Here is a 12,701-nt window from a genome sequence, read left to right as displayed (position 1 = left end):
CTGGGAGTGCAGCAAAGCCAGCCTGTCCCTGCTGTGCCCCTGGCACTGCTCACAAGCAAAGCAGCTCCCAGGTAATCCCTGCTCCAGCTGCTCAGCCCCAGGGCAGGGAATGCTCACCCTTGTGTGGGGCCATGTCTTTGGAAAATTTACCTGCCAGTCTCAGGTGGATTCCCCCCAGGTATCCCATAATGTCTCTGCCAAGTATCAAGGCCTTACAAGGATTTCCCCAGACTTTCTTAGAAGTTGTATGAATGTTTTTCTCCCTGTGAGCAAATATAAAGCCTGAGGCTGGCATCCAACTGAGGAACTTCAGCCAAAACAAGTCTGGCTGTGCTGGGATCTGAAGTTGTGGTCCTATAATGGAAAATGTTTGGCATCTGCAGCAAGTGGTGCTGCTGCCAGTGCCACCACAGTGCCCAGTGTGAGACAGAAACAGTGTCTGGCCACAGGATTATTTGGGTTTAATTTCTCTGTTTCCCTAAGCAAGCCCTGGGGCCTCTGGGTTTTGAACAAAGCACGTTATCAGACACAACTTATTCAAAATATAAACCAGGAATATAATGGCTGCTTTCATTCCCTGGGGCTTGGGAAGTTTAGCTGTATCAACAGCGCCAAAGTGAAGAGGCTGCTCTTCAATGTCACCATAAAACACATACTTTGAGCCTTTCCCAACCAGGGCTATGTGGCTCCTTGGCTGTAAAACAGACAGGTTGGCCTCAGTTCAAGAACTTTCAGATTACAGAGTTAAAAACTGGTGTCTCTGGACTTGAGTAATACACAACACTATATATCTGAAAACCTAAGTGTCCATTTATCTTGATAATAAATACTTTCTCCCTTCATGTCTCAAAAGGAACAGGATTTCTATCAACAAATGATGAGAAAGCAATACTCTGGGATGCATCCCCCTGGAGCCAGGAGGATCTTTAGCTGTACTTTCTGCATTAATATGTACTAAGGGAATTCAAAACATCCCTCTCTAGAGGATCAAATGTCAGACCAACATTTCCTGCTGCTTATACATCTAATCAGCAAAGTTCACCCCATCAGCACCTTTTTTAAGGCCCTGATCTCATCAGCTTCTGCTTTTGACATTGTTTCCTGTATTTTGTAGGACAGAAAAGATTTTTTTCCTTCTCCATTTTCTCAGACACCCCCACATTTAAAATCCACAACAGAAAGAAAAATAGACAAAAATACAAATGACGCTTCACAATGGCCAGAATCAATAGGAGAGAAGTGATGGGCAGAATGTGCTGTATTACCACAGCCCCACCAGGCCTTGGGAAGGGGGTCTGGGGCCAAACAGGGGGAGCTGCCAGTGACAAATGTTCTGTCACATCAGGAAATATTGCTGCTTTCCTGAGCACAGAGATCTAGTCCTTCAAAAGGGCTTCTGAGAAGCGTTGTAAGTGCTAAATTAACTTCTCTCCCCACTTCCTGAGAGCGCTTGGAGAATTTAATATTGCAAATGAGAAAGATGTATAGAATTAAACCTGTAAATTGTTAATGAGGCCCTAAAGCAGCCACCCACTAAACTCCACAGCCACAAAGGCACAGAAGTGGAACAAGCCCAGCATTGTGGGATGCTGGAAGCCACGTTCTGTTGACTGTTCAACAATAGAGGCTGTTGGCCACCATCCTGCTGGTGAGGAACCCATGGGGCTGTAAAGTCCCACAGGACACCATCCAAGGAACTCCTGCTGCTGGGAGATTCAGCACTGGTGGGAGGAAAGAAATTACAAGTCATAAAAGAACCAGGCTTTGAAGCAGGAAGAACCTCAGAACCCCAGAACTTCTTCCTTTTTAAGTCAATGCCTTCCCTTCCCCATCCCACCAAACCCCAAGGGAGCTGAGCTCCTGTTAATAAGCCAACCCAGGAAAGGATAAAAGTTGCAGCTCATCCAGCAGCAATAAAGTCCAAGTGGATTTGCACTTGTATAAATCTAGGGAGAATTCTCTCCTTCCAAAATGATGGTATATTCAATATATATGTGCAGTCTCAAGCCTCAAAATCAGCAAGTAAAATTCCTGGTGTCACAGAAACCCGTGGTGTGAAATAAAATGAATGCTGTCTAGCAATCCCATCTCGCCTGCTCCTTTACAGCCCCCTCATGTCTCACTTCCCAAACCCTTCCAACCACCAAGAGTTAAAAATATAGCATGAAAACACACTTGTTATCCCTCTCTGTACATTGAATTACCAGCTTTTCATTAAAACCCTGGAGAGACCCTTTATACTTAAAATCTCAACATTTACAAGCTGAGTGCTTTTACTTATAATTTCAGTTTCATTCTGCAAAATACTTGATCTTTCTCTTCCATTTCCAGTTATGCTTGTTTCAAACATCAATTGTTAACTCTAGGGTTCCTCCAGGGACAGAGCAGCCAACAACACAGTTTTCAGAAAAGTCTCTCTGGCCTCCTAAAAATGCATAAAAGAACTCCAGGCTGTAGGAATTGGGCAGGACTGGGCCAGAATACAACCACAGCTGCTGTGCAGTGCTCTGGTTCTTCTTAGGGTCTGTGCTGAATCCTAAAAGACATCTAAAATTTCCTGTTCTATTCTGCTATTCCTATTTGTTTAGTGATGTTTTAATTTTGAAAAAGAGGAGAAAGCTCCTGATAAAATACAAGTAAGGGACAATACAGCAAAACACCTTAGATCCTGAGAAATCTTGGCATGCAGGAGAAGAGATGAAAAAAGTAATGTTTTTATGTGAATCACTTTATTGATCATTTCTTAGGGGGGTAGTGCCAGAATGGACTGATAGGCCCTCAGAAATATGGGAATTGTTTTCCTAATGCTCCAGCACTCAAGGAAAGAGATTTTTCTTTGCCACCACTGGTTGCCAGGTGAGGGCAAGGGGCCATGTTCATACTTCTGACAAGTTTTGCCTTTGTCATTTGAAATGGAATAATCTCATCACCACCCTTGCCACGATGGGTGGTGTTAGAGAGATTCCAGCTCTCCAGTTAGGGATATTTTCCACCAAAAATTAAGGACAGCAACGTTCTCCTACAGAACATTGCTGCTGATGTACAGCAGCATCTCATAGCTGGTGCTTTTGAACTGAAAGCAGTTGATGTATAAATGGAAAGGGACATAAATCTCTCTCAGCTTTTGTATATTTGAACAGGTAGAGGGTCCCCGTCAGAATTCATAGTTGTGTGATGATCTGCAGGGCCTTCCATGTAAAAATAAAAAATTCAGAGTACTTGCATGCTTTAAAATCCAGCAACTTTGCCAAGAGACTAATTGTCAGATACAGGAAAAATGCCAGCAAGTTTAGTACAGCTAAATGGGATGAAGGCCTGTGAGACTTGGCATGCCCCAAGAGAGTTCATTATTACATTATTGATAAAGTTGAGGACTTTGAAAATGCTTGGCATTGCTTTCCTGACACAGAGGATTAAAGGTCAGGGCAGCTGTCTCTGCAGTGCAAGCCCTGACACAAGCAAATCTCTGGCAATCAATGGCAGTGGTGCCTGGGCAAGGACAGGACCCTGAACTGTGCCCTGGGCTCTGCTCCTGCCTGAGCCTCGGATCCCCCTGGCCTCCCCTTTGTGCCTCTGACAGTGCTGAGCTGGCCTTTGAGCTTTCTGTCCCGTGTGAGGGCACTGTCTAAGGCTGCCAGGAATATTCCAAGGAACTGGAACTCACAGACAGCTCTCCTGTCTTGTGGCACGCTGTTGTTTTTAAACTCTGTGATGGCACCTACCAGTCAGAGAATCTCAGAACCACCAAGGCTGGAAAAGCCTCCCAAGATGATCGAGTCCCACCATTCCCCCTGCACTGCCAAGCCCACCACTAACCCTGTCCCCAGGTGCCACACCCACATGTTTCTGGACACTTCCAGGGAAGGTGGCAGGTCCCAAAGCAGTGGCCTGTCTGTCTGGGCAGGTGCTGTGCACAACCAGCACATGTGGCTCCAGTTTGGGAACTGTCAGAGCCCGGCTGGCACACATCAGCTGAGGCAGGAACAATGCACACCCAGCTCCAGGGGAGGAGCAGCAGTACCCACCGTCCATCCAGCAGGACAGGAGCACTCCCCAGTGATGTGGTGACAAACGCCCCCGTTCTGGCAGGGGCAGCGCAGCTCGCACTGCGCGCCGTGGCTGCCGGGGGGACAGCGCTCCTCGCAGCTTTGGGGAGAAACAGAGAACAGAGCTCAGAGAGCTTACAGGGAACAGCAAATGAGCAAAACACAAACACAGGTCATCATGGGAGTGCTCATGCAAATGATGAACCCTCAGTAAGGCTCAGCTGGCACTGCCAATTAGCTGAGATTCCTTTTGTTTCTGCTGGGGTTGTTTATGTGCCATGGATCCAGCCCTGTAAGGCTGATGCATGTGTGTAACCTTTCTGCATGCACCAAATCCCACCCATCTCCACAGGACAACCCATAACCATTAAAACAGCCCAGGAAAATATGCGTTGCACGATGAAGCCTTCAATGTGAATTATATGACATGGCAATAAAAGAAGCTGCAAACAGAATAAAAGGATGGGATTAAAATGCTTGAAATTCCTCCAGTCACTACTGAATGTTAACATTTGCAGTGTATAATGGACTGGCAAGGACTCAACATCATTTAAAGGCTATTTAAGTTCATTGAGTCTCTCTCAGTACTCGTGGGGGGCAAAGTGGGGGTAATCCCTGCAAAACCCAGGGTCTCCTACATCTGCACATCAGAGCTTTCAGCATCGAGGTTCTGAAACCACAGGATGTTGGCCCCCAGCTGACTGTCCTCTGATGAGGATGTTCCTACAACACCAGGGGCTGGCCCTGCTGGGAACTGACCCCTGATGTCAAGGGGAGCACTCCCAAGAGTAAGTGGAGTCCTTAGTAGTGAGTGCTTCCACGACTGAGGTCACAAGTCTAGGAGAAATCAGGTACTAAATAAAATATTCACAAGGTCTATCACTTATTTATGAGGGTTAACTCTGCCCTTATTTTTTACCTTCCCCTTCATGCAGGTCAACAAACAGTAATAGACTGCAAAAGTATTAACTCACCTACAATAGATCTCCCACCACATTCAGTGACTAAATTCTCTTTTCCCCTTAAATAATTCTGAAAAACATAATTACTTCTGAAGCTACTGAAAGATCTCTAATGAGAACTGATGTTACACTGTGGGCAATTTTAAATAAGAAACTATTGCTTGCTGTCCTAAAATTAATATGCAGATTTTGTGAATCCTACTGGTAAACTTTCCGTGTGGTGGATGGGGATTTAGCTACATGATTCTCGTTAAAGTTAATAGGAGTCACACCGCTAAATCCCTGCTCTCTGTGCTTAAAATTTACCCCCTAGATACTAAGCTGATATAGTTAACAGCAATGCTTTCTCTGTTAGATTGAAAGTCAAATAAATTGGAGATGGAAAAGTCCCATTTGATGCTGCACTGGACTGCTAATGAGGAGAGAGTCCAACTGCTTATCAAAACTCCACTGTAATTTGGATTGTATTCACATTCTGAAATTAGGAACAGGTAGAGTTGTTGCACAAGTTGGAACATATACATTATTTTTAAGCTCATTTTAGCACTATATTTTATTTTAATAGCATGGAATCATAGAACTCCAGGATGGTTTGGGTTGGAAGAGATATTGAAGGCAGATCCAACTCCCTGCCATGGGCAGGACAACTTCCATTATCCCAGCATGCTCCAAGCTCTATCCAACCTGGCCCTGGACACTTCCAGGGCAGCCACAGCTTCTCCGGGCACCTGTGCCAGGGCCTGCCCTGCCTCACAGGGAACAATTCCTTTCCAATATCCCATTTATCCCTGTTTAAAGCTATCACCCTTTGTTCTATCACTACACACCCTTATCCTAAGTCCCTCTCCAGGTCTCTTTGAAGGCTGCCTTCAGGGACACAGGTATAACCAGCAGCAAGAACAGAGGTTCCCTTTACCCATTCTCTCTGAAGTCCCTTTCTATGATTTCTCCAAAGGCCAGTGTATAACAGGGTGTAAACTCAGCCAACTACTCCTCTCGTTAAACGCGTCCGACCCAACCCAGTCCAAGGCAGTCGCGGCGCTCCTGCCGCACTTACAACACTCCGGTGTACCCGGGCGCGCAGTGGCACTCTCCGGTCTGGTGGTCGCAGGTGGCGCCGTGGTGGCACTGGCACTGGAAGAGGCAGCCCTTGCCGTAGGTGCCCGGCTCGCAGAGCTCCTCGCAGCGCCAGCCGCGGAAGCCGTCGGCGCACACGCAGGCGCCCGTGATGGGGTTGCAGAGCGCTTCGTTCTGGCACTGGCAGCGGTTGCTGCAGTGGGGCCCCCAGTGCTCGCTGTCACAGCCTGCAAACGCACACCGAGTCACCCGCGGGGCACACGGGGCTGCCTCACCCCACAGCCCCGTGTGCACCTCGGCCAGAGCCTTCCAAAGGAACCCCCGCTCCCAAACTGCCCCCCCCGACCCGGCTTTAACATCTGCTCGCCCTGCCCCAGCTTCAGCATCCCCACCAGACCCAGCTTCAGCATCCCCACCAGACCCAGCTTCAGCATCTTCCTCCCAATCCCAGATTCAGCATCCCCACCCTGCCCCAGCTTCAGCATCCCCACCCTGCTCCAGCTTCAGCATCCCCACCCAGACCCAGCTTCAGCATCCCCACCCAGACCCAGCTTCAGCATCCCCACCCAGACCCAGCTTCAGCATCCCCACCCAGACCCAGCTTCAGCATCCCCACCAGACCCAGCTTCAGCATCCCCACCCAGACCCAGCTTCAGCATCCCCACCCAGACCCAGCTTCAGCATCCCCACCAGACCCAGCTTCAGCATCCCCACCCAGACCCAGCTTCAGCATCCTCCCCCAGACCCAGCTTCAGCATCTTCCTCCCAATCCCAGATTCAGCATCCCCACCAGACCCAGCTTCAGCATCTTCCTCCCAATCCCAGCTTCAGCATCTTCCCCCCACCCAGACCCAGGTTCAGCATCTTCTCCCCCAGACCCAGCTTTAGGGTGCAAGGACACAATGGCACCACTGTTATACCTAAAGTTGAGGACTTGTTTAACACCTTATTGGATCAGGCCTGAAATCTTTTAATATCCTGTTTCTTAGTGCTCTTAGATTGCTGGAAGGAATGAATTTATAGTGGAATTGGATGCAGAGGGTCCCATCCTGCCTGCACTGCACTTAAGGGCAGGTGGTGCTGCCAAGCAAATGCTGTCGATTTAATAATGTCATCAAATATTGTTTCTTTGTTATGTTCCCATAAGATAACATACAAGATAATCTAAAGAAAGCTTTCTCCTTGGTGTTGTTCTCTGATTTATTTATTTTTTTATTTACTTTTGTTGTCTGGACTAAGTAGATGGGAGGAAATAAAATAACACTGGAGACGGGACATCCTGAGGCTGCCCAGGCTCAGGGATGACGGTATGGAGTGAATCTATCAGGTAATTCCTGTGGTAATAACAGTAACACAGCAGGACCCCAAACCATCTGGCCACTGACACGCAGAGGAGGGACAGGGAGCACCCCCATGTGACAATCCTGCCTGATCCCTTCTCTTTGGAAGAGCATGTGGAGGATGGGAAAGGTTAGTCAGCCCTACAGGAACAGTTTCTCCTGATTTTCTCCTGAAACAGCACCTGTACAACCTCTTTGAGCTGCGTGCACTGAACAGAGCTCAAGCAGACACCTGAGGTCCACATTTCCTCAGCAAATGTCTGCAGGAAAACAAGGATTTCTTCAGCAGCCCTACCCTCCACTTAGCAGCCTTTCACCACAGCTGTAGAAAGGATGAAGAAAATCCTCCTCCTATTCAGACCAGGCTACTGGGAAGGAAGGACACAGTTCCTGATGGCTGTCCAGGCACAGCTGGCTGTGCTCAGAGCTGGGCTCAATTTCAGACCAACCTCCTGTGAGTGGTGTAAATCCCAGTGCCAGGCAGGAGAGGAGGGTGGAATCCCAGCAACAGGGCTGTCTTCACAAACTCTTTTATTTGCAAACATGGAAACTAATCCCAGGTGACACAGGCTGCTTCTCAGCCCTGGATCTGTTTCCAGGATTAGTGAGGTAAATGTAAAGCTCACTTAAGCCCGGTGCTTTTGTCCTAGAAATTACATAGCCCTCTCCTTCTACAGTACTTGGCTATAAACTCATACTGAAAAACTGTTTCTATCCAATATTTTTGGCAATATTTTTTATTTATTATCCCTCATTTTGAGAAGGAGAATATTCACTGGTCAGTGTGAGGATATGCAGCCGAAAAAGAAGACAGCACTTAGTTAATTTGCACTGCTGATTGCCAGTTTACAAATTCGTGTTTCTTGAGCAAGTGTTAAAAACAGAAATAAACCCCCAGAGGACAATTCCAAGGTCTCCAAAAGATCTGCAGGGTGTTGGGGGATGCAGGGCAGAGGCTGCATGTCCTGCAGGGAGCAGAGCACACCACGTCCCCCTGGGCACGATCCCACTCCTGCCTCATCCTGGATCCTTTATTGCTTTGCCTCACTTCCCCCCAGCTGTACACAGGGATGAGAGCTCCTCTCTAACACCACTGGGAGCCAAACAAACAAAATCTTACTCTTTATAAGACTTAAATTATTACTGAGAATCTGTGGGAAGAGATGATCTATCTTTATTTCACAGAGACACTTGCTAAGGCAGTGTGAGCCTTCTGGGGCAGGGAGCAAAGCTGCTGGAGCTGCTGGAGATCCCCAGCAATTTCCATTCCAGAAACACTGATTTGTTTTCTGCACAACTTGAGCATCAACACCTTTATGGATGCAGCTCTGCACCTCCATAAAGGACACAAACCTGAACCACACAAGCACAGCTGATGTTCCTCAGCACAGGAAAGTGGAGTTCAGGGATCAAACTGCACCCTGTGTGCTCTGGGGGTTGATTCCTGCCTTCCCACACCTCACATCAGAGCCCCAGCTGCAGACTGTGCCTTCTTCTGAGCTGATACAGCTCCAGTTGCAATTAATTCCCCTAATATGAATAAATAACACTCATTACAAGATATTATTCTATCCTTGCTCTTTCATGTCTCAGGTGGGTGCTCCAAGCATCTGATTTGTCTGCTGGGTTTGTGTTTTTCACTTTGAAAGGAAGTGAAGGAAGAAGAAAACCATTTGTAGGAAGGGAAAACCATTTCCCATCATTAGTTCAAGCATCTTGTTTCAACTGCACAGTGCCTGCACCAAACACAGCTCCTTTTCTGTGAGTCCCTCCTGTTTGAACACTTATTTACAAGCAGTATTTGGCCACGTTTGCTTCTTCCCTGTAGCAAATTTTATCCCACAATCTCACCAAAGGGAATTGAGTGAAATTCGTTAGCAATATGTCAGTGTAAAATTTGGTAAATGAAATTTCATCCTCACCTGATTTTTTGCACTGCAGTAACCTCACATGAAAATAAGATCTTTGCTGCTCAAAGTTTATCAGTTGCTGTTGCTTTTTGTTCCCCTTTCCCCTAAGTCCCACATTGCAGTGACTCCAGTGACTGTGGAGTCATTTCATTGGAACATGGTGTGATATTTATATAATGATATAATGATAACTCTGAGATCTGCACTGTGGACACTTCTTCTTTAGCAAGGTAGATACAGGGATGATAAGCTGAAATCCAAGTACTTATTCATACAATTAGCTCCACTGAGTTCAGCAGGCTCGCTCAGCTGTGAGAGTAATTCAGTGTGTAACTGGCTACAGGACTGGGATCCAGTAGCTCTTGGTAGAGAATTATAAAACAGAAGAAACAAAAGACTTCAGCAACCAAAAGGAATTTTTTCTCTACACATGAGGGTAGCAAATCCTGACTGGTGTGTGACAGTGACTCCAGGTTCTGGGACAGAGAGCAGAGCAGGTGCAGAGCCACAGGACCCTGCTGCACTTTGGGATCATCAGCAAAGTCTCCCGTGGACAAGGAGAGACCATTTTAAACCTCAGCCCCAGCCTAGCACAGTCTGATCCTGTTCTTGTTGATTGCCTCAGTGAGTTACTGTAATAGAGATAAATAATAACAGCAACAACGTGTGAACAGAGAGCTGATTAAAGCTCACACGAGCGCTCTGCTGTAAATGCAGATGCCATTAAAAATGTCAAAATGATACAGAGACTTTAACCAGACCATCAATAAGGAAGGCAACCTGAGAGAGGTGATGTCAGGGAGGTACAAATGGTCCCCTTAGCTGCATGTGGGGATGTCAATACCGTGAGGGATGAGGCTGAAGCAGCCCCTGTTCTCCCGGGAGATGCTACATTGAAGGGAGCTGCCATATTTCAGGTACGTGCCACATTCCCTGGCAAACGTGCTAACTTCCTCACTTTTTCACCTTTGGAAATGTGGCTGGAGATGAGCTGTCACCAGTAAAAATGAATGTGGCTCTGTGAGGGATGGAGCTGGGTGCCCAAGCACAGTCCCACTGGTGTGCACGGGGGCTGTGACAGGAGAGGGATTCTCTCCTCAGAGGAGACTGCTCAGAGCAGCACCCAGGGTTTTCCTCCTATTGCCACTCCCACACTGAAACCTCAATTCCTTCCTGAAGTGAGGGCTAATTCCTGCAGGTTCTGCAAATAGAATCATCAAATCCTAAAATCCTTAAGGTTGGAAAAGACCTCCAAGATCACCAAGTCCAACTTTCAACTCAACACCCCCATGCCTACTAAATCACACCATGAAGGGCCACACCTGCTCGTTTCTGAGCCCTTCCAGGGATGGTGACTGCACCACCTCCCTGGGGAGCCTGTTCCAGGGATTAACCACTCCTGCAGTGCAGAAATGTCCCTGCTGTGGCTGTGCACGGCATCCTGTCCTGGCAAACACACACTGGGGACACAGGGGAGGTGTGTGTTCGGCTGTTAACCGAAAGGTTGGTGGTTCGAGCCCACCCAGGGACGCCAAATGTCCGGTTATCTCGGCTGTTTGAGGGGCCTGAAAAGGCCCGGGGTGTCCTTGGGGCAGCCCGCGTATCGAAGGACGAGAAGAGGCTTCAGTTCTTCTTTCTGGTTTTATGTTTATTAATTGTTTATCTAAAAGATGTTCTTTCAGCCACCAGAGATCTGCTCAGCAGTCAGCCATGGGCACACTGTCTGCCCTCCCGGGCAGCCACGTATCTTTATACCCATTGTTACGTGTACAATATTTATCATTTTTCCCCAATACCATCTATTCTTATAACTCGGTGTACTCTTAGTAATAACCAATCCAAAGGTGCCACCGTGGCCAAAGAAGATGGAGGAGAGGAGGAAGAAGAAGGAGGGCAGGACACACCCCAATTCCTCCATCTTACTCCTCTAAACCCCCCTGTACATAAATCCTAAACCCTGTTTCTCACCCTCTAATTAGCTAATCCCTTCACCATTCACCCTGTGAAGCCCTCATCCTTGTCGTCTCCTGTGTAAGGTTAAAGTCCAGCCACCAGACACTTCTGGCAACATTCCAGGACTCCCGGAGGCTCAGCATCTCAGGACTGAGATCCTGAGATCCGACATTGCTGAGCCCCCAAGGGCTGCTCATCCCTGCAGGGCTGAGCAGGGAATTGCTGAGCTCTGGGTCAGCAGGGACACCCAGCACCCGGAGCAGCAGCACAAGTCAGACACAATGAAGCAAACACAGGAGTTTGAAAAGGTAACAGATGAATAAAAGGACTCCCAAGGAAGGGGTGACATTTATGGAGTGACTTATCCCAATGAGAGAGAGTCAAAAGTGCAATTCCAGAGCTTTTCCATCACTGCACACACACCATTCACATGAAAACAGAATCTTCTATCACAGCAGCACCACTACCTGTGGTCTCAAGGTCTGAGCTTATTCTGCTCTCAGCATCAGCCTCCCTGTGGCTCTTTTATAGCCAGGGCCAGTTCTGTATTGCAGGTCTGCAAAGTCAGTGGGATGTTCACAAACATCCTGAAAAAGGCACAGCTGAAAAACCCAGTGTCTGATTTCCCAAGGACTCAGGACAATATTGGGCTGATGGGGAACTTCAATTAATCCACACTTTAAAGCAGCTTTTTACAAATTTGCTAAAGCACAGAACATGCTCATTTTCAATAATCAATATTCTGGAATATTTCCAAATTCAGTTTGTAATGTTTAAATGAGATACCAGCCCTTAAAAATGCAAACAGGAAATAAAATTAACTTATTAAATCTAGGAGGACATGGTTTAAGAGAGATTATTTTAGAATTTACTTTGAAATTAGAACTAGATTCTCCTCTTAATGTAACTGTACTGTTGTAGAACTATTCTCTGCATACAAATTGAGGTGAAATGTGGATTTAGCTCTGGGTGGGGTTTTTTTGTCTAATTCAGTTTTGGAATCAGATGGTTGACCCAGCTAATGCAAAGCAGGCAAAGAAACACCAAAAGGTAAAGCATGTACCTGAATATAATGAAGGATAATTTAAAATAATCACTGAAGTTTTTATTCCCTGCACTTTATTCAGCAGGAGAATTACAGCCCTGTGTTGAGCTGGGTCTGCTCCCTGCACAAACACGACTCCTTTTGGGACAGTTCAACACGTTTGCAAACAGAAGCCAAGCAATAGGTTTGGAACAAGGTCCATGAGGAGGGAATTCCCCTACAATGACCCCTCCCAGCACTTTGAGCTGGCTCTGAGCAGAGCTGAGCCCCTCCAGTGACACCAACACAGTGCTGAAGGCATGAGCCAGGTCACTGCCACATCACCGGCTGATCTGCTTGATTCCAACCCAAAAACCTCTGTCTCAAAA

General features: G+C 47.1%; 1 protein-coding gene across 10 annotated transcripts in view; it reads right to left on the bottom strand.

Annotated features, from left to right (window-relative positions):
- Nucleotides 1–12,701, bottom strand: part of MEGF11 (multiple EGF like domains 11) — a 276,771-nt gene that overhangs the window by 89,853 nt on the left and 174,217 nt on the right. For all 10 annotated transcript variants that reach the window (XR_012582071.1, XM_074549142.1, XM_074549141.1 and 7 more), the window contains 2 exons: nucleotides 6,066–6,312; nucleotides 4,026–4,146 (listed from right to left, as the gene is read on the bottom strand). Coding sequence is in view for 9 of the 10 variants with exons in the window: in XM_074549142.1 (XP_074405243.1) it covers nucleotides 4,026–4,146; nucleotides 6,066–6,312 (368 nt within the window). In the remaining variant the exon portion in view is untranslated. The remainder of the gene's footprint in view (nucleotides 1–4,025; nucleotides 4,147–6,065; nucleotides 6,313–12,701) is intronic.

Source organism: Zonotrichia albicollis, chromosome 11, assembly GCF_047830755.1.
Source record: "Zonotrichia albicollis isolate bZonAlb1 chromosome 11, bZonAlb1.hap1, whole genome shotgun sequence".
Taxonomy (NCBI): Eukaryota; Metazoa; Chordata; class Aves; order Passeriformes; family Passerellidae; genus Zonotrichia; species Zonotrichia albicollis.
This window is presented reverse-complemented; position numbering and strand designations above follow the sequence as displayed.